We start from the raw sequence: 22882 nt of genomic DNA, 5'->3' as shown, positions 1-22882 counted from the left end.
TGCTGTTGGAGATAAACCCCCAGGGAGAATTACTAAGTTTCCATTTAACATCGAGACTGGCAGTCACCCCCAATTCGTTCTAAACCTTATAGGACTCCTGTCTGTCATGTAGAGGCAATTGAAAGAGAAATAAATAAATTAAAAGAGCAAGGTACGATTCGAGAAAGCTAGTCCCCCTGGGCCTCTCCAATTGTGATGGTTCGTAAGAAGGATGGTTCTTTTCGGTTATGCGTAGATTATAGGAGGATAAATGCTGTTACCAAGGATAATGCATACCCTTTGCCCTCTATCGAGGAACTGTTACTTAAAGTCAGAGAAAACAGTTTTTTTTTCTACTTTAGATTTAAAGTCCGGGTATCACCAAATTCCCTTAAATGACGAAAGTAAAGAAAAAACGGCCTTTATAGCAAATGATCAATTGTTTGAGTATAATTATCTCCCTTTCGGATTGAAGAATGCTCCTGCCCATTTTTCTCGTGTGATGATGTCTGTATTAGTTTCATTATTAGGACATAGTGTTTTTGTCTATTTGGATGATATAATTATAATTGGGGCTACGGCAGACGAGCATGAAAAAAATCTTATACAAGTGTTAGAAGCCTTGAGACGTCAGAGGATGATGATTAATTTAGACAAATGTAAATTTTTTCAACGAAGTAGAATTTTTGGAGTACATAGTAACACCTAAAGGCCTAAGACCTTGTGCCGATAAAGTAGCTGCAATCAGGGAATTTCCAGAGCCAAAAAACGCTAAGGAAGTAGCCAGTTTTCTCAGGCTCGCTGGCTATTACCGTAAATTTATACAGAACTTCGGTCACATAGCACAACCGCTAGACTCATTGAGGAAGCGGTCTGAGTTTCAGTGGGGAGAAGAGAAAAAGCTGCTTTTCAGACATTAAAGAATGCACTAACGAGTGACGAATTGTTGGCTTATCCAAGGTTCGACCGGCCGTTTTTGGTAACGACCGACGTGAGTCAGATCGCGATTGGTGGAGTCATTTCTCAGGTTGATGATGAAGGGAATGAGAGGCCTATTTGTTTCGCTTCACGAGCTTTAAATGGACCAGAGGTTAGATACAGTACCTTCGATAGAGAGGCATTGGCAATTCTATGGATGCTGGAGAGAGACCGCTACTTTTTGCTTGGGCATAAAATTAAAATAAATACAGATCATCGGCCATTGCGAGATGTTAAAAAAAGGGGAGTTAAATACTCGGCAAGCTCGGTGGATTGAGCGGTTGTTAGAGTTTGATATTGTGAATTTCGAGCATATTGCGGGAAGTCAAATAAAGTAGCAGACGCTCTCTCCAGGACCGCCATAGCGGCAGTAACAACCAGGTCTGTAAAGCAGAAGGAAAAACAACAGGGGAGTTCAGGTTCAAATACACCTGTGGGAGAAGTGCATAAAAAACGGGAAGATCTTGACAACTCTAGTGCGAGAGAGAGAGAGAGAGGACGAGAGCTGTCCAGAGAATGTAAATGCTGGGAGTTCCGGGGGGGGGGGGGGGGGGAACTCGGAGAGAATGCCCCGTGAATGAGTGTGTGGTTGATTTGTGTGGCTGGAGTGTGGGTGAGCTTGTTGCTTGACAAAAGTCCGAAACTTGGATAGAGAGCAGGTCAAGGAGTGTGTGAGAGATGCGAGTAGCAAGCTCCCGGATTTCTTGCGCATGCGAAGAGATGTGTTCTTCATCGAAGACGATATCCTATTTTATAAATATGAGAAGAGACCGGGAGATATCCGATCTCGCGTTGTTCTTCCTTCCTCTTTGATAGAGAAAGCCATCCATGTAATTCATGTAAGTCCTTATGCAGGACATGTAGGTATAGAGAGGTCCTTGAGAAGGGCCAGAGAGTCATTCTTTTGGTTAGGGATGAAGAAAGACATTGTTAGGTTTATTAATAAGTGTCATGTGTGTAACACTATGCGGAACCACAACCATGTGATCCCGAAGGCCAGAACATGGTCAATAGTGCCTGTTAAATTTAATGGAGTGCATATGGACGTCCTGGGTCCATTCCCCCCCCCCCCCCCCCCCCCCGGTGAAGGGCAGTTTAAGTACGTGTGTGTGTGTTTGTAGATGCATTCACACGCTACACACACACGTATGCAATGGTGGACAAAACCGCAGTGTCGGTTGCGAAGGCATTGTGCTCCTTCATAGTGAGGTACGGATGTCCACGTACATTGATAAGTGACAATGGTAGAGAGTTTTTGAATGAAGTGTGCAAGGGGGTAACCCAGATCATGAAAATAGATCATTTCACTATCGCCTCTTATCGGCCATCAGCAAATGGGCTCGTCGAGTCCCATAACCGAGAGGTGAAAAATATTTTAAAGTATCTTGTGGGGGACAACCCAAACCAGTGGGTGGAAATGTTGCCGTGGGCGGAGTTCGCCCTAAATACGGCATATAATGGCTCTATTAGGGATACCCCGTTTTTTATGCTCTTTGCGCAGGACTCTGTGCTGCCGTATACCGTTGTCATGGACCCCCACACCTTGCCATTATACAACACAGAACAATACCAGGTGCTGATGTGTAACTTGGCTTGGAGAGTGTTTCAGATAACCCAAAAGTACTTGCTGAGGGCCAATGAGAAGTATCAGACGAAATACGATCAGCGTTACCGAACGCGAACGTCTGATATACAGATAGGGGACAGAATCTGTCTTGAAAGGTTGCAACCGAGAAAGCATAAACTGGAAGCCTCATATGTTGGACCGTATCGTGTAAAAGAAATTGAAGCCGATACGGCGGTCATCCAACACATCCGAACCGGGACCAAAGGCGAGTATCACCTTCTGCATATGCGCCCGGTGCGAGAGGATAACTTGGTGTGGTATTTTAATAAGCCGGTACCACCTTACCCTGGGCTACCTGGCTACTTGGGGGAGGAAAGTGGGGAAGAGACACAAGCGTGTGTCCGTGCCGTCCTTTGAGCACGAGAGTGCGAGAGGACATGGGCCATGAGATAGTGTCTACCACAAGGTGATTGAGGTCACGGAATCAGGTTTATTTTGTGTATGTTACTCCAAGTGTTTTGTGAAAAGATGAATTGAATTTAGTTTCGTTTTTTTTGGTTTTGTTCTAAGTATATCACGTGTATATCATTCATAATACTGAGACATTTCTGTTGCATTTTTGTTTGTGTTGAAATTAATTCAAAATGTAGGGGGAGGGGTTGGTTGAGGAGGTACTAAACGACCTGGAACCGACATCGTCAACAGCGTCAATCAAAGAGAAGTTTGTGATGTCAGTGCATATTTGGTATATGTTCAAAATTTGTACTAAATTTAAAATAGAGTAATTACTCAAAAGTGTCACTATTTATGTTTTATATTGGTACATATTTGATAACAAATCATATTAAAGTGTTTTTTTTTAAAGAAACTATTTTGAGATTGACTAGTTTTCTCAGACGACGTTTTGCTACACTAACGCTATCTATTGACCACTGCCTAAGCATGCCTGCTAATTTCCCGGCAATGAAAACAGTCGTGCTGCAAAAATAGTTATTCTCATCAAAATAAGAAAAAAAATAAGATTTTTTGTCAGGTATTTACCAAATGAAATATATAATTCACAAATAGTGACACTGTTGTGTAATTGATCCTTTTTTAATTTAGTATAAATTATGAATATATACCATATGTCCGCTGACGTCACGAACTTCTCTTTGATTGACTTTGTTGACGATGTCGGTTCTAGGTCGTTTAGTATGTCATCAACCAACCCCTCCCCCTCCCCCTCTTGCGCAACATATCTTGCTACCTTCTGCTTTCCAAGCATTTAAAGAACCTACTAATTACTGTACAAGAAGAGGAGAGCTGGAGGAATGCATAATTTTGGAGTAAATGGAAAGCGTGCTCTTGTAAACAAATACCTTAAATTGAGTTGCAGTATTTTTTTAATATATGCGGATTAAGAAATATAGTTATTAGGGTTATGATCTTCCCTGTGAAAGAGTCCAGCTGTAAGATTATAAAAGTAGAATGTTTGTTTTGAGGAGACTATTTGTCAGTAAGATTCAAGGGTGGTCTTTTTGTGTTCACACCACCCTTCTTGCAGCGGAGGTACTACGAGGTATCCAATGAACCTCTTCCAGCATTGCCTCTGGAGTTCCTTTCAAAAGGCTGTTTGGTCTCTTTGTCTCGTTCTCGGCTTCGGAGATCAGCAACCAGCAGAAAGTCGCGAAATATGCAATGCAGGCTACTTCATGGCTGGACTTATGGTTGGGGTCAGTGGTACATCTTATTGGGACCTAAGACTGGTCCAAAGAGTCCACCAAGAAGTCGATGTAGACCTTTCTTCTGTCCGGCACCCTGACTATTGAGTTCCTACCCCACCAGGTAGTTAACATGTGGGCTAACGCCATCCTTAGGCGTAGGGGCTCAATAATAGAGAAGTTCTATCAGCAAGTCCCACAAGTTAAGGTTACGAGGCTGAGAAACTCCACTTTTGAGGGGAGTGTCCTTTTCAATATAGAAGATGTCGAGCAGGTGGCGGAGAAATGGAGGAAGTCCAACCAGGACTCCATTCTCCATAGGGCCCTGACATTGAGGCCCTATCATGCTCCGCCACAGAAACAACCCCAGACCAAATTTCCGATGAGCAACGCTACGGCAACGACTTTTGCTTCATCCAAGAGAGTGTTAAATAAACCCTTTCACGACAAAGATCGCAAGGGTTTAGTCTTCCAGTGGAGGGAAGGGACATAGGGTTCTGGTAGAGGCCGCACCCACTAGGATGAGTAATCCTCCCACTTGCCCACTAGTGGAGGGATGCTGGCAGAGATGGCTGCAGCTCGGGGCTCAACCCTGGATGATCTCCGTGATCCGTTCAGGGTATCTCGTCCCGTTCACTCAATCTCTCCCTACGCTGACCTGGGATTCAGTCCCATCGAGCTCCTATGCGAAGGGATTCGCGAAGGAGCTGGCCCTTTGGGCTGAAGTTCAAACAATGTGGGAGAAGTGCACTCTCTAAGAGGTCCTTGACAAGTCCAAAGGCTTCTTCAGTCGACTCTTTCTTGTGAAAAATGTGTCTGGAGGCTGGAGACCAGTCATCGATCTCTCGTCCTTGAACAAGTTTGTCAGATAAACTCCGTTCCAGATGGAGATTACAGACACGTTTAGACAAGCGGTAAGACCAAAGGACTTTGTGTGCACACTGGATCTCAAGGATACATACTTCCAGATCCCAGTTCATAAGTCTTTAAGGAAGTATCAAAAGATCATACTCGACAACAAACAATACCAGTTCAAGGTGCTGTACAGTCTTTCCACAGCACCCCAGGTTTTTTACAAGTGTTTACCCTAGTGCCATTTTGGGCTCACAGGATCAGCATTTGTCGCCTAAGATATCTGGACGACTGGCTGACTCTAGTAGACACTGTGGATACTCTTCTTTGACACCGAGACAGACTTCTGGCACTTTGCCAAGATCTGGGGATCTTAGTAAACCTTAATAAATCATCCTTGCTCACATCTCAAAGACTGGCATACCTGGGTATGATCATCAACAAGCAAAGAATCTTCCCATCAGACAACAGAGTACACAGGCTGAGGAAGGTAGCAGGACTCTTCCTCAGACGAGAAACTCTACCAGCACAACGCTTGTTGTGTCTCATAGGTAACCTGTCTTCCCTGGCCCGCGTATTTCCCAACGGCCATCTTAGGATTCAATTTCTCCAGTGGCAGCTCAAGTCGGAGTGGAATCAGGCAAGTGATTCCCCTGACATCTTAGTTCTAATAGGGTAAGGGGAACGGACAGACCTCAGGTGGTGGCTGGCAGATGAGAACCTTCTCGTTCTCCCCCTAGAAATGATGCTCTATTCAGATGCATCAAAAGAAGGGTGGAGGCCCCACTTGCTGCACAATGCATCCAACCTTTGGTCCGAGTCAGAAAGGTACCAGCACGTAAATCTCTTAGAGATAAGGGCAGCCTCTCTAGCCCTCCAGCAGTTCCAGCAGTTCCTGGTGGGTCACTCTGTGTTTTTGATGAGTGACAACACCACGGTAGTGTTTTACATAACAAACAAGGCGGTACCTTTTCGCAGCCCCTGTGCCATTTAGCCGTAGAGATACTGATATGGACAAAAGACAACTCTGTCTGTATCAGCCTGCTACATTTCCGGCAAGAGGAACGTCCTTGCAACAATCTGAGCAGAGCGACTCATAGTGGTCTCCGAGTGGTCTTTGAATCATCTATTAGCCAACAAAGTCCTGATTTTTTGGGGTTCCCCAACTGAGGACTTGTTTGCTACTTCCCTGAACTTCAGGCTCCCGCTTTACTGCTCCCCAGTTCCAGATCTCCAGGCTCTGGAAAGATGCATTCCAATAATGGTTGAACACCATTAATGTTTATGCTTATCTTCCATTCTGTCTGATGAGAAGAGTCCTCAACAAAACCAGAATAAGTAAAAACCTATCAGACCTTAATAGCTCTGCTATGGCATCACACGGAACGGTTCCCGGGCCTCCTGACAGAACTTCCAAGAGAACTCCCTCCACAACAGGATCCACTCAAACAGCCACAAATCCGTAGGTTCGCTGCGGCTTCACGCCTGGAGACTGTCCAGCACCTCTTCACTCAGAAAAGATTTATGCAACAAGTTGCAAAAAGGATGACTGAACATCTCCAGTGATCTTTGACTTCAGTCTACCAGGCTAAGTGGGCTGCCTTCTGTGGTTGGTGTCGTGGAAGGGGGTTATCTCCCCTCGATGCCACTATTCCAGTGATCGTGGAGTTCCTTGTATACCTTTGGGAAGTAAAAGACTACCGCTCTGCCTTGAGCCTTGTCTTAGACTGAAAGGCGTAGAGATTTCCTCCTCGTTGGAACTTTCTCTCCATTAGAAGTCATGAACTTATCTGCCCCCTGTTGGAAATGAGACTGCCTCCATGGAATGTGGTTTATGCCCTTCAGTCTCTGAAGGGTGTTCCTTATGAACCATTACGCCAGGCAACAGATCGCCACAACGCTTTAAAGACTGTGTTCCTACTCTTCTTGGCTTCAGCAAAAAGAGTTGGTGAACTTCATGATCTTTTCTATGATATCACCCATTCAAGGGGATGGGGGAAAGTAATCCTCAACTTTGTTCCAGAGTTTATTGCTAGGACTCAAAGTCTGGGAGTAGCAGATCCCAGATTTGGGCCCTTCCAGCTTGAGAGTCTTTGTATAGTAACCGATGACCCAGATCAACTATTACTTTGCCCAGTAAGGAGCTTGAGGTATTACCTCAAGAGAATAGCAGCAACTCGCCCTCGTGTTTCAGCTCTTTGTCAGCACAGGGAAGGTCAAGGGGAGGGTCACCAAAAACATCATTTCGCCCTGGATTCGCAAGGTCATCGAACTGGCAATGAATCCTGATTCTCCAACATGACAACCCAGAGTTCATAACGTTAGGGGCATTGCAACGTCCTTGGCGTTCAAAATGAACTACTTTGTGATGCAGGTACTACAAGCGGGCATGTGGAAGCATCTAACTACTTTCGCAGCCCACTACTTGCAAGACACAACCCATAGGAGCATGGATACATCCTGCATTGGTCCTGTGGTGGCTGCACAACAAGTGGTTTAAATACCTGAGGCTCCTTGATGGACAGTTAGGTGAGGGTTAAGGTTACCCGGGATTAGTCTTGGGGATGATTGAGTAAGAATGTCTGGGCTCATTTCATTTTTTCACCTTCCCCTCTCTTAGGGAATTGGCATCAGGGTCCTTAGCAAAGCTGACCTCACTTCTCTGCAGGTAAGGACATTTCCTTTCTGTAACCTAGTACAGTATATAAATAATACTTGTTGCGCCCCCAATAACTCTTGTGAGGGAGGATTAGGTAAAGTTTATGGTATATTCGAATGTTCCTGTAACCCGTAGAAATCTTACCTAGGTCAGTCACATTGCTAGTATAGTATCACAAGCACACAGCTTGCAGAGGCTGCTAGTAATGCATAGAACAATATTTTTAGTGAGGTGTAAGAGTTTCTACCAGTTACGATCTAATATCGTATGGAGAAAACCTCTGGTCAATGCCAAAAGCCAGTTGGCCTGGACCCTCCTAAGGGTTAAGTCACCCCTATAAATACAGTAGTGAAGGTTTGTATAGAGTAAGGGAACAAATGACAAATTCGGAGGTAATTTGTATTTTTCATAACGATACAAACCGTGAGCTATTTATACAGATTGGCCTGAACAGGACCTATCCCCCAAGTAGTCCTGCCTCTAAGCGAAGTGGGTGCTCATCCCAGGTGTGTGAGTGAGCGGGTAGCCAGCTACGACCACCCCTTCCACTAATTAGCGGGTTGGATGGTTATCCTTCACTAAAAGTCTTACGGCTTGTCTTTTAGCTATATTGAAAGTAATACCCCGATAAATAGCTCCAGGTTTGTATCATTAGAAAAAATACAAATTACTTAAGAATTTGTCATATTTTATATAATTTTTTATTTTTCCTAGCTATACACGCCCGAGTCATTTACAAAAGGTCCCGCCTCAACTGCTCCAAAAGTCTTTGACCAGAAGTGTTGTGACTAAGCACTTTGAACAACTGTAGTGCATCCTGAGCAACAGTTGCCTAGCAATGCACCATGCTGTAATCAAACCAGTTTCTTTTGATTGTCTGGTTGTTGAAAACTAAACTAGAAGTAACCCATATAAATGACTCCAGTTTGTATAGCTAGGAAAAATAATTATATAAAATTAGTAGTTCTTAGTAAGAGATGGTGTTGTATAGAATTCTATCTTGTTTTTAACATTTTAAAGGTTACATAAAAGGTGTGTATTCAAATAGATTACAGTTTTTTGTGTTAAGTTGAATTCTAATAATGTCTTTCTCTAATATGAAAAATACTTTACATTTCATAGAAAGCCCCACAGTATAGTATTACCTTGTAGTTTTAACGGCATACTACTATGAGTATAATTGAAGAACAGTGTAACACAAAAAAAATTGTTTTACAGGAAGAAGCATTAGAATTCAGAAGGTTATTTGAGAAGCAGGAAGTAGAATTGAAGAGCCTGAAAATACAAGTTCAGGAAGAGCAAACTAGAAGTAAAGACTTGGAGAGGGTATCTAATTCCTACAAAGAGAAAGAAAGGGAATTAAATCAGATGTTGCAGGAGGCTGAATCAGAAAAACAGAGGCTACAGAGTGTTTTGGACGAAAATGAATCTACAAAAATAGAATTGCAGAAGGAGAGTTGCAATCTTAATAGCAAACTTTTAGAGCTTGAAAAAAGGTTACACACTGCCATAAATGAACGGGATAATCTAGATGAAAGACTAAGAACAACATTGCAGCAGATGGAGGAAGTAATAAGAGTTGTGGCTATATTTCTTTTTAATTTTTGTAATTTGAAAATTATTAAACAAGTCACTGATCTGTAAGCATGAATATTTCTATACACTTCACAGTATTTGAAGACTTAATTAATTACCATCAGTAACCATAAATGTTGTTTTGTCAGTTTATCATAAGCCTATAAAGTACTATAGTCTATTTTTTTTAGCAATGCATATTTGCACTGACTCACATGGGTGCCCTTTTAGCTCGGAAAGGTTCCTGATACCTGATTGGTCTGAATTATTTTTGTCCGAACACCTTCATTGCTCTCAAATAATTACCAAGTAATGTGAATCAAAACTTAATTAACCTATATTTCTCCATCAGATATGTTTTGTCAATAAACAATGTGAAAGAATAAATACAGTATATTATAAAGTGTTGTCATGGCAAGTCTAAATCTAATAACACAATCCACCGAAGTCAACGACAGCAGCTTATTTTCGGATGCATGCTTTGTAATTTTGTAATTTCTCACATATTTTAACATAAATTGGGATAAATTACACTCAGCATAAATTAAACATGTTATTATAAACTTTCTTTGAATACCAGAATTTACCAAAAACATGGAATTAATAAAACCCGATATTTGTGAAAACTTATGGGGAGGTAAAAGAACAGCCTGCAGCGGCCTGACAGGAAAACAATCCCTTCTGACTGTCATAGACGTAGTTTTTTTTTCGTTATGTAGTTCGGCCTATTCCTTTCAGTTTAAATAGTCTTGCATGGTCTCTCTTTGTAATATTTTGCTTAGTATTTTCCCAAATTCATGTTCCTCACCTAATATCTATCTATTTTCCCCGATATCCCGTCTTTCATATGGGATATCCGCACTACGATTCCTTACTACTTATCCTCTGTGGAAAGTGTTGGTTTGAAGGGAAGCGCGTGCTAGTCTCATTAGAATAGTGTAGAGGCGGGGGTAAAAAAAATACTATGCTTAATTTCATTTGATATACTGTAATGTGAGCTACTAAATAGGTTTACAGAATAGGCTATACTTACTACACATCATAAAATTTGTTGTTATTATGATTTACATACTTACTGACATAAGGTACAAAACATAAGGAATCGTAGTGTGGATATCCCATATATGAAAGAAGGGATATCAGGGAAAATAGATAGATATTAGGTGAGGAACAGGAATGTGGGAAAATACTAAGCAAAATATTTAAATGAGAGAGAATGCAAGACTATTTAACTTGAAAGGAATAGGCCGAACTATATTACGAAAAAAAACTGTGTCTATGACAGTCAGAAGGGATTGTTTTCCTGTCAGGCCGCTGCAGGCTGTTCTTTTACCTCCCCATAAGTTTTCACAAATATCGGGTTTTATTAATTCCATGTTTTTGGGCTCAAGCCATGTCGTCCTGATGGAAGTTCCTAAAGGGTAGCTTCTTTGGGTATATATAACTACGGCGATATTCCCAGAGAATTTACCTTAAGGTACCCAGAATTCTAACTCCTGGAGCGAATATCCCTAATAAAAGAACCAGGGATATCGCGAAATATCAGAGGACGTATTCTTGACACGCCACATAGCAATCTGCACCCTGAACAGAGTTAACACTTCGAAGGGGTCAATTGGCAAGAAAACGAAAAACGAGAAAGAAAGGAGAGCCGCTCGCATGGTATCTCTCCTCTCCCGTTTCGTGAGCGTGCATTGCGCCGCTCACGGCGCCATCTGTATTCCTTTTTGCGTAGCTCAACAACTCGGTGTTTTTTCCCTGTGTTATCTCGCAATTCTTGGATTATTTCAACTTTATAATGCTTTCTCCAACTTATTCTGCTTCTGATAAGTTGAGTATTATTTCTTTTATATATAAATGTAAGCTCTTGGTAGTTTTAAAATGATTTGATAGTGATATCGTTGTTACAAGAGCTGTTGCCTACCGGAGGCGTCCTGGACGCTGTCGCTCGCTATGTATGAGTTGTTTAGTTAGCCAGAGCGACGTTCCCGGCTGTTTCGCTTTAATAATTTTAGCTACAGTGAACCCTTGCTACTTCGCGGTTCGACCATCGTGGATTCACCGCTTCGCGGATTTTTTTCATAACCCATATATATATATACATATTGGTAATAACAAAATCAATATACTGTACTGAATAATCAATATAATCGATGCAAAAACTAACCTATACACAGATGTGTACAGTAAATGCGTTTGTTTCTTCATCATGATCAGAGAAACCTAAACAAAACATTGGTTGCCATTTTTTATCGTGCTTTTTGGCGTTTAGGAAACGCATGATATAAAATCGCCTTTAATATTTGTGCCTGTTTTAGTTTAGGGTACTGTAGTACATGCATTAAGTGTTCTGTACATTAAAGGGTAGTTTGTTAACAGTACTACGTACAAGGGAAGGTTTTAAAAGTCTGAATATACATGTTAAATAAATAGGTAAATATGGTGTCACTACTTCGCGGATTTTCACATATCGCGGCCGGGTCTGGAACCTATCTACCGCGATAAACGAGGATACACTGTATTCAGCGTTACATAGGTTTTCTTTATATGATGTTTTTAGTATTTCCGTTTTGGCAAAGGATTTGCCGATTCGGGTCTACGCTAGACCTTGTAGCCTAGTCGTTTGGTCCTAGTACTTTCCTGCATGATATTCAGATTTCCGAGTGTTTTAAAATTTTATTGAAGCTTTAGGCAGTTTTATACATTTAAGATTATGTTGATTTTCTTCCAAGATAGTATACGAGTGAGTTTCGGTGATTTAGGTAATAGATTCTCTTCGCGCCTAGGCTAGTTGTCTATGGGGCCATAGTATACTTTCTCACACTCCCCGGTTGCTCTCTTCTCTTCGGAGAATGTGTGCAATCCCTTAACCTCTGCTTAAGCCTTGGGCTTAACCCCAATGGTTTATCTGAATTGACTTTAGATACAACTATATTAGGGTGTTTCTATTCTTTCCTGTTTCCAGTAAGTCTGGCTTCAGGAAGGGGGCAGGACATCAGAGTTCTTAGTCTGAGTCTGTTTCTGTCTAGCTTGTGGTTGAGATTCCCTTGGTAGGCTGACAGCAGACATAGGAGGCTTAGCCTCCTTAGTTCACTTTCGAAGGTTTCTGTACGAGATGATTCCTTCTTTTTGTGATCTAGCAGACTAGTCCAGTGTTGCTGTTCTCGGTGTGGAGGATAAGATCCTCTTTTCTGTGAATAACGCCTTCCTTGCTTTGGTTCCGAGGGAGTTGGCAAGTATTGCTGGCCGCCCTCCTTGGATCTCCCCTAGGCTAAGATGAGTTTTCTTGGCTGCGGGTGATTCATTATTAGAGCAAGGTTGGCAGGACCCTCTTCCCCCTTTCCCCCTCTTTCCTTAGTGATGGCCTAGCCATTGCATCCCTGTCCATCATTCTACATCTGTACCTAGCATAGGTTAGGATGTGGGGTTGACTCAGTCCCTTGCCGGCTGGCAAGGGTCTTCTGCTTTGAGTACTGCCCGGACCTCCCTTGGTCTCTCATCCATGTTTGTCTGTAGAGCCAGATGGCATTGGTCAGGAAGCCTGAAGTTATATTCTCCCCTTCCTTATGTGCACTCTTTCGGGTTGCCGGGCTATGAGGCAGTACAGTCTCTTATCCCGGCATCCATTCTGTTTTTCTTCAAGTGTTTGTACCCTAGCCCGGCTGCCGGCCTAAGTGGCCGGCAGCCGGGCAGTCGGAGTTCTCTGGTTCTTTTGCTGCCGGCCGGCATTGGTTGTATACCTTTGCCGGCCGGCTATATATCACACCATTGTTCTGCCGGCCACTACGATTAGTGGCCGGCAGCCGGGTGCTGTTGTTGTTTAGCTGCCGGCCGGCAATAGAAACACACCGAGGTTCTGCCGGCCGCTACGTTTGGCGGCCGACAGCCAGGTACTATCTTGTGTAGTTGCCGGCCGGCACACGCATTTGAACCAGCGTTCTTCCACCTTATAGTCTATAAGTAGTATACTTTGGAACTAGTTAAGGTGTGTGCTGGCCTGCACATTACCTTTTATACTGTAGCCAGTATTTTTAAGTATAGTATATACTGTAGGGAGAAAACTATAGTATAGTATTTGTTACAACACTAAGTTTTTCTAACACTTTTGTGTTGTCTTTCTTATCTACTATCCAGCATTTTAAACTCACTTATTTGGGTGTGAGCTACACCTGTTTCCTCTGGAAATTATTTATTGGTCGCTCTAGAATAGATTAACCATACGATTTTATTATCTGGAAGGTTGCAGCAATTGACTGTGCGGGAAATACAAGTGTGTGTCTTTCCTTTCTAGTTTAGTTATGCTAAGCTATGTATATCCAGAGATACGTAGTTCACTTGATACTCATGGAATTTTCTTCTCTTTACAGGAGGATCATCTGAAGTGTGGAAGCGTTTTCTGCAACGTCCGTAGCAAGAACTTCTGCGGACATGACTTGTGTAGGAGGTACGCAGCATGCACAGTCTCCAAAGGTGATCTCCGGTTTTGGGACCCGCAGGTATGTACCGTGTGCACAAACCTGATTACTGAGGCTTTTGATTCCCTTAAGACGGCGGAGTCAAGGGACGCAACAAGGGAGAAGCTTCGTACCTGGGTAAGGGGCTTTCAGAACACTTCTGGGCCCTATCTTCCAAGTGAGAAGATGAGGGCTTACCTTTTCCCCAAGGCGTCAGCCGAGGCAGTGATTCCCCAGCCTCAAGCGGAGATACCGTTGGTTCAGATCCCGGTGGATGCTGAAGTCGCGGACGCCCTGCAGAACATCCAATTGGACGATAGGATGTCGGAGGTGTCCGAGCGTTTGGAAGAAGCCCTTCTGGCAGAAGACCAGGAAGAAGAGCAGGCTCTAGACAATGAAGAGGAAGAGTTCGATGAGGTGTCGGCTACTCCGGTTCAGGCCCCTGAACCTATTCCCTCAACATCGTCCTCTCTCCCAGATGAGCTGGGAAAGACCCTTTCCTCCATCGTTGGAATGATCCAACAGATGCAGAGGGAAAATAATGAGAAGGCTGCTGCAATGAAGCTGGAGATGCGGAGACTTGCAGCATCACGTGGGCCCAGAAGAAGCTAAGCGTGAAAGACCTTCCCTTGTGCTCAGATGCCAACCCTTGGAGGTATGCCGAGCACATGCCTATGATGACGGGAAAAATCGTCATTTCGGAGAAGTTGGGCTCAGTCCCCCTTGAGGAGGTGGAATTCTGGCCCAGCAAGGAGTCGTATCCTGACTGTTATGTCCGTCTAAGGAAGGAACCAGCCTCAAAGGAAGAAACGGAACCGAAGGAGGTCATAGTTTTGGACCACGCTAAGGCTCAAGCTTTACTGTCAAGCTCGATGAAAGAGAGGGGCTTCACAAACTCAAAGGTATCTGCTTTGAGAAAGAAGCACCCTTCCTTTGTGTCCTCTCCTTCTAGAGCCTTCCCCTTTATGCAGAAAGGGTTTACGGCTGTGCTGAAAGCAATCGAGGCAGGTAAGCCATGCCCCTCCTTGGAGGAGTGTAAACCTCTGTCTTTGGCCCTACCCATGGACCACAAGGACTGGAAGAACGTCCATCTTACCTTCTCAGTCGGGAAGTTGGAGGCTGATATTGCCGGACGTCAGTTCGGTGAGAACTTCCCCAAGCTGTCTGACTTTCTTTTGCGCAGGGAGCTTGAGACAAAAGAAAGACTTGCTGCCTCAATGTCTCATCAAACAACTCTAGAGACAATGGCAAGTGACCCCAAGGTCCATGAAATGTTTATGGTAGTGGCTAAGACACACCTAGCCACAGTGACGAAGGACCTTTATAGCTTCGTCAAAGCTAGGAGGGCTTGTAAGGAGTTTGTGTTCGCCTCGGCTGTGGTGAGGCACGAGCCAAGGAAGCTAATCTCCTCCAGCATTTGGGGCAAAGACCTCTTCCCTAGTGAAGCGGTCAAGGAGGTTGTAGATAAGGCCGCCACGGAGAATAGAAACCTTCTCCAGAAGTGGGGCCTATCTCTCAAGAGAAAGTCTTCCCCGGATGAGGGTCCCCAACCAAAGAGGAAGACTAAGAAGACTAGGCTACCCTCTCGGCCAGCCAAGCCATTCAGACAGAAGCAGCAGCAACAACTTCCTATGCCTACAGTGCCCCAGATGGTGGCACAAACCCCGACCACGTACCAGTGGGTACCCCAAGGCTGTGTCAACGCAGTCTCCGGCATTTAACCCAGCGTTCGAAGGGCAGTCAACTAACTTTCGAGCGAAGCCTAGAGGAGCAGCCAGAGGTTTGTCTAGATGCCCCTCAAGGGGGAGGGGATTCAGGGGTGGTCGCGGTCAAGGAGGCAAGACCTCATGGCAACAGCAGCCAAAGTGAGATGATACTGGTAGGAGGGAGACTTCAGAATTTTTGGGATGGGTGGACCTTCGATCCCTGGGCCCACAGCCTACTCAAGAATGGACTGGGTTGGAGCTGGTACAGCACTCCACCCCCGTGCTCTCGATTTTTCCAACACTCCACCCCCGTTCTGGAGGAGTACATTCAAGAACTGTTGGAGAAAAGAGTAATCCAAAGAGTAAAGTCCATCAAATTCCAAGGGAGGCTGTTTTGTGTTCCCAAGAAGGACTCAGAGTCATTGTGGACTTGTCGCCACTCAACAAGTTCATAGTGAACTGCAAGTTCAAGATGCTAACGCTGCAACACATAAGGACCTTACTGCCCAGGAGGGCATATACCATCTCCATAGATTTGGCACCTTCCAATCAATAGTCAACTCTCCCCCTACCTAGGGTTCAAGCTACATCGAAGACTACGCCTTTAGAGCCATGCCATTCGGGCTAAACATAGCCCCAAGGATCTTCACGAAGCTTGCGAGCGTAGCTCTCAAACAATTACGCCTAAAGGGAATCCAGGTGGTAGCCTACCTAGACGACTGGCTGGTGTGGGCAGCATCCAAGACAGAATGTTTGCAAGCTTCCCTACAGGTGATCCAGTTCCTAGAGCATCTAGGCTTCAAGATCAACAGAAAAAGTGTCTCGACTTTCTCTATCTCAAAAGTTCCAGTGGTTGGGAATCCACTGGGACCTAGTGTCACACCAACTCTCCATCCCGGCGAAGAAGAGGAATGAGATAGCTGGTTCTATCAAGAGACTTCTGGATTCCGAAAGGATATCAAGACGCGAACAGGAGAGAGTGCTGGGTTCTCTACAGTTTGCCTCAGTAACAGACCCAGTGCTAAGAGCACAGCTAAAGGATGCAACCGGAGTTTGGAGAAGTTATGTATCAAACGCGCGAAGAGATCTGATAAGACCAGTACCGCTTCGTCTACGTACACTTCTCAGGCCTTGGTCCCAAGTCAGGCAACTAAAGAAGTCGGTGCTTCTTCAGCCACCTCCCCCCTCGTTGACTATTCACACACACGCCTCGAAGGAGGGGTGGGGAGGTCATTCTCATCGGAAGAAGGCCCAAGGAACTTGGTCCAATCTATTCAAGACATTTCACATAAACTTTCTGGAAGCTATGGCAGTACTCCTTACCTTGAAGAAAGTCTCCCCTCGTCGCTCGATCCACATAAGGTTGGTACTGGACAGCGAGGTGATTGTGAGATGCTTGAATCGACAAGGATTGAGGTCACCTCCACTCAACCAGGTGATGTTGGCCATCTTTCGACTGGTGGAAAAGAAGAAGTGGTACCTGTCGGCAGTTCACCTTCAAGGAGTCCGCAATGTGACAGCGGACGCTCTATCCAGGTTCACACCAATAGAGTCAGAATGGTCCCTAGACGCAGGATCATTCTCCTTCATCTTGAGTCAAGTCCCAGAACTGCAGATAGACCTCTTTGCGACGAAAGACAACAAGAAGTTACCCCTTTACGTGTCCCCGTACGAGGATCCCTTAGAGGAAGCAGTGGACGCGATGTCCCTCGACTGGAACAGATGGTCCAGGATTTACCTGTTCCCTCCTCACAACCTTCTATTGAGGGTCCTCATCAAACTGAGATCTTTCAAGGGAGTAGCGGCAATAGTGGCTCACAAGTGGCCGAACAGCGTGTGGTTCCCTCTGGCATTGGAACTACGGCTGAAGTGTCTACCGTTACCAGATCCAGTTCTGACCCAGCGAGTTCAGAAGTCGACTGTCTGCGCTTTATCACAGAAAACCCGGAACCTGCAGCTCATGATTTTCTCTCCCTAGCGGTGAGAAAACGTTTCGGGATTTCGAAAGACAGTATAGACTTCCTAGAGGAATATAAGTGCAAATCCACTAGAAGGCAATATGAGTCATCATGGAGAAAATGGGTGGCCTTTGTCAAGGCGAAGAATCCGCAAAAGATCTCGACGGACTTCTGCTTATCTTTCTTCATCCACCTCCATGGTCAAGGGTTAGCAGCTAACACAATATCAACGTGTAAATCTGCTTTGACAAGACCCATTTTATATGCCTTCCAGGTCGACCTCTCTAACGATATTTTTAATAAAATTCCGAAAGCCTGTGCTAGGCTCAGACCATCAGCACCTCCAAAGCCCATTTCATGGTCTTTAGATAAAGTTCTTCATTTCGCTTCGCTGTTGAACAATGAGGAGTGTGCTCTAAAGGATTTGACCCAAAAAGTTATTTTCCTGTTTGCACTCGCATCAGGGGCCAGGGTTAGTGAAATTGTAGCCCTCTCGAGAGAGGAAGGTCGTGTTCAGTTCTTGGATGGGGGAGAACTGAACCTGTTTCCGGATCCTACGTTTCTCGCCAAGAACGAGTTACTCACCAACAGGTGGGGTCCCTGGAGAATCTGCCCTCTGAAAGAAGATGCATCTCTGTCCAGTGGAATGCCTAAAGGTCTATCTTCGTAGAACTTCGGACTTCAGGGGTGGTCAACTATTCAGGGGAGAAACATCAGGCTCAAATTTATCACTGAAACAACTTAGGGCGAAAATCACCTATTTTATTCGCAGAGCGGATCCAGACAGTACACCCCCAGGTCACGATCCGAGGAAAGTTGCCTCATCCTTAAATTTCTTTAATAGTATGGATTTCGAACATCTTCGCTCATACACTGGCTGGAAGTCTTCCAGAGTTTTCTTTCGTCACTATGCGAAGCAAGTGGAGCAACTGAAGAGGTCTTTGGTAGCAGTGGGTAGTGTCGTTAACCCTGCTGTTTAACTCTGCGAGGAACAGTGGATTTAATTGGGACGATTAATTCCGGGGTGAGTGTGTAGTTACGAACTGTTCTACAAACTAAGTGTTAGGGCACTGGGGTGCCCACATTGACTGTTCCATATTGATAAACAAGTTTTCTGTTTACTATCATGCTTATGCTTATTTATTGGTTATCCTCCTCTTATATATGTATAATTGTTGTTTAACCTGTTTTATTTTATTGTTTGTTAATAAACTACTTCTTGTGAACCTTGCGTCTCCTTCGCCTGAGTCATTTTACTTGAAATGTTTTAGCATTACGTTTACTCTGTATATTTATCTGGGATAATTCTAATAGATTGTTCCTTATGCAAACATTTTTGCATTGATTTATGCTTTCCCCTAGCGGGAGGATTCCATGACCTAAGGGGACGGTGGCGGATATGCAAGTTTTCCTCCTACCCGGATATAAACCTTTGTCCAATCCAGTAATGAACGGGGAACTGGTCGCTATTTCATATTGACTCAGTGGCTCTTTACAAACTATGCTTTACATGATATAGGGTGAGACCACTATATTGGCTTGTCTGTTATTTATACATAGGTATATGTATTCTTCGAGACTTTTCCAGAGTCTAGTATGAGACTTCCCTGTAGGGGCCAGGAAGCACTAGCATGGTCTATGGTTAGATGAAAAGATGTATGATGGTAACATCTTAGGTCTCTAGGTCTAGTTGGCCGGGAAATACCTTCGGGGAGTACAGCACGTTTTGAGAATCCACAGATACAGTAATGCTCTGGTATACTTCCATCAGGACGACATGGCTTGAGCCCAAAAAACTGATTTTGAGCGAAGCAAAAAATCTATTTTTGGGTGAGATGGCCATGTCGTACTGATGGACCTGCCCTTCCCTTTTCTTCTAAAAAGGGCTGTAGGTCCCCTCCCTACATACAGTATCTATAGCACCTCGTGTATCGCTACAAGGAATACAGATGGCGCCGTGAGCAGCGCAATGCACGCTTACGAAACGGGAGAGGAGAGATACCTTGCGAGCGGCTCTCTTTTCTTTCTCGTTTTTCGTTTTCTTGCCAATTGACCCCTTCGAAGTGTTAACTCTGTTCGGGGTGCAGATTGCTATGTGGCGTGTCAAGAATACGTCCTCTGATATTTCGCGATATCCCTGGTTCTTTTATTAGGGATATTCGCTCCAGGAGTTAGAATTCTGGGTACCTTAAGGTAAATTCTCTGGGAATATCGCCGTAGTTATATATACCCAAGGAAGCTACCCTTTAGGAACTTCCATCAGGACGACATGGCCATCTCACCCAAAAATAGATTTTTCGCTTCGCTCAAAATCCGTTTTTTGGTAAATTCTGGTATTCAAAGAAAGTTTATAACATCATTTTTAATTTATGCTGAGTGTAATTTTCCCAATTTCTGTTAAAATATGTGAGAAATTACAAAATTTACAAAGCGTGCATCCGAAAATAAGCTGCTGTCATTGACTTTGGTGGATTTTGTTATCAAATTTAGACTTACTGTACCATGACGATACTTTATAACATATTCATTCTTTCACATTGTTTATTGACAAAACATATCTGATGGAGAAATATAGGTTAATAAATAAGTTTTGATTCACATTACTTGGTAATTATTTGAGAACAATGAAGGTGTTCGGACAAAAGTACTTCCGACTAATCGGGTATCAGGAACCTTTCCGAGCTAAAAGGGCAGCCCTGTGAGTCGGTGCAAATATGCAACGGTAAAAAAATAGACTATAGTAATTTTAGAGGTATTCTTATTTTCAGAGAACAAGAGGTGATGGAGAGAGCAGCACGGAAAAAGAAATAGAAAATCAATTGCGCGAAGACATAATGATTAAAACTTCCAAAATTAGTCAGGTAATTTTGATAATGTTACACAGTACAGTATGTATGTTTTCTGATCATTTAGGTGTTCATTGTCATGAGATTATGAAAACTCTTGCTTCTCTTGAATTTTTACTTAAACTTTATATGATATATATTTTGTAAAATTCCCAACTTATAATCAAAGCATCCTATCCTCATCTTATTTTTCTCATTAAGCTAAGTGCTTATGGCACCTTGGCTTTATTGAAGGGCATCATCTTATAGTAATGGGAATGAGAGAGGGAGCCAGTAATTGATGTACTAAGATGTGTTTTAATCTCATTGCAATAGAGGTATAGGTTGGTTCACTTTTTTTACCCTATAAAGTTAGATTACATTTTGGTGAAAAAAAAAAACATTTTCTTTAGACAATAAATTTGGCCAGGCCATCCATTCTATAATTATAACAGTTTTAGCTGAGATATATCATCTCAATCTATGAAAAGGTACTTGGTTAATCTGGGTACCATGAGGTGTGTTGAGTATTAATTGTGGTGCTGTGAAAGGGCATAGACCTAATGAGTAAGTTTTTGGAGGAAAACTACATTTGTTTTATTTTCCAGTTGGAGAAAGATTTAGCAGAACAGCAGGCTCAGAATGTTGAGACCATACAGGACCTTAAGCAAGAAGCATCTAAGTGTAAGGTAATGTTACTTGACATTGTAAGTATATTGCTTCTTAATTTATATATTTATATACTGTGCTGTATAGAAATGCTTTGGTACACATCTCGTTATTTTTTTTTCACATTAGGCACATATTCAGAAGCTGGAAGGAGAAAAGAAAGCATTAGAGAATTCGAACGGTAACATTAAGTCTTCATCAAATTCGGAGGACATTGTAGCTACTGTCAAGAAGGTTATGAACACAGTATTTAAAACTCTTAAACCGCAGTTTACAGAAGAGGGGTCGTATTCTGGAGCTGTTGTCACCCAGACTCTTCTCACTGTTATAAGGGTATTTATTGCATGATGTTATACATCCATATCTCTTGTAGATCAATTTGTCCCTAATATTTTAAATTATAAATTGTATGGTATCATATTAGAAATTATTCCTACTGTTGTCGGGAATTTTTATTGATATTTCTTAGTGTCATTGTATGTAAAACCACAGTTATGGATACTGTTATGAATATCAAGACCTATACTTGATAAAAGGGCTTACAAATGTAAACTAATTTTTAGTCTAAATAACATTAAAGGAAATGTTAAACTTTTTTGCAGACTATCCAAATGTGATGTTTTTTTTAGTACAAACATTTTTTTTATATAAAACTCTTCAATTAATTATGTGGTGACTGTAGGCATTACTTAGGGTATTTATATTGTTTCTTTGGGCCTTAGCTGCACTCACATTTTAGCCTTTTGCTATATCACTTTGCTATATCTCTGTTTCTGGCTTCTTTCTTCCATCTTGCTTTCCAACCTCTCAGATTATATATTTTGTTATATTACAACTTTTGAGTTTTTCCCCAGTTGTAACTTTGCACTAGTTTCTAGCCACATGGCCTAGATTTAAAATAAAAAATCAAACCAAACTAAATTAAACTCCTTAATCGTTAGATGCATTAGCTTATAATTCTGAAAAGAACACCCACATCCTCTTAGTTGGCCTTTCTCAACCCACTATAGACACTTATTCTGTTGTGCCAAGAAGACGACCCAACAATTTCAACTTTCTTTCCAGTTTGTTGTAAACTTAAGTTTCATAGCATTATTAGCTTTCCTGACTAAATTCATTTTTGAGGAATTAGTATCCATAAGGAATATAAGGGATATGTATAAAGCTTGTCAATAAGTGTATTTCATCAATTATCTAACAATTGCAAGAAAAATTATATCTTAACAGCAGTATGATCTGAGCAAGTGGTGAGTGGTAATTCTACCCCAAATCTTAGAAAATTCTGAATCAATTCCTAGCTGGGCTTCTTTGCCCTTATAACATTCAATATAATCTCAATCCTCTGAATTTTATGCATTTTTATCCTTTTCGCTGCCTGTTGTCTGCAGAGTTGAAGACTTCTTTTCAATTTTTCTTTGTACATCTTGATTCTACCATCGTGTTTCCTTCTTTTTGACCTTCCCTTATGTCACACTGTATGCTACCATTGTATGCTTTTTTTTTCATCAGTTTACATTAGATACTTTTAAGTGCTATATTTGTTGGAACCTTCTTGATACTGTACTTACTTTTACTATGTGTTTTTTTCAGTATCCAGGTTTACATCACTAATGGGATAAGTCTCTCTGGTACCCTTACTTTGTAATGCCCGTTTTATCTTTTATTTTGGTACTTTGTCTGACTGACTTTTTAAGAGATTTGTGCTATTGTATAATCTTTTCCCTGCTCATAAGCAATAGTCCTTTCAAAATCCAGGGTTGTGGATTATGTTTCATTGTAATAGATTTGGGTATCAGCACATTCAAGTAGATTGGGATGTGGCTAAATTATCATGGTTACCAAGATTAGTGAGTTTGAAAGGAAAGTGCTCATGTTATGGGAGCTATAGCTCCCCATTGTTAACATGATTTGATAATGTAATAATTTTGCAATTTTGCTTACTAGTTAATTTCATGCT

At 42.6% G+C, this 22882-nt stretch overlaps 1 protein-coding gene across 5 annotated transcripts in view; it reads left to right on the top strand.

The window, feature by feature from the left end:
* The window catches only part of LOC137623217 (FK506-binding protein 15-like), a 176189-nt gene that overhangs the window by 93435 nt on the left and 59872 nt on the right, over positions 1 to 22882 (top strand). For all 5 annotated transcript variants that reach the window (XM_068353933.1, XM_068353935.1, XM_068353936.1 and 2 more), the window contains exons 13-16: positions 8957 to 9307; positions 20200 to 20292; positions 20865 to 20945; positions 21055 to 21258. In XM_068353933.1, coding sequence (XP_068210034.1) covers positions 8957 to 9307; positions 20200 to 20292; positions 20865 to 20945; positions 21055 to 21258 — 729 coding nt within the window. The remainder of the gene's footprint in view (positions 1 to 8956; positions 9308 to 20199; positions 20293 to 20864; positions 20946 to 21054; positions 21259 to 22882) is intronic.

This window comes from Palaemon carinicauda, chromosome 30, assembly GCF_036898095.1.
Source record: "Palaemon carinicauda isolate YSFRI2023 chromosome 30, ASM3689809v2, whole genome shotgun sequence".
Lineage (NCBI taxonomy): Eukaryota > Metazoa > Arthropoda > Malacostraca > Decapoda > Palaemonidae > Palaemon > Palaemon carinicauda.
The sequence above is the reverse complement of the archived record's forward strand: the minus strand, read 5'-3'. Positions and strand labels throughout refer to the sequence as shown.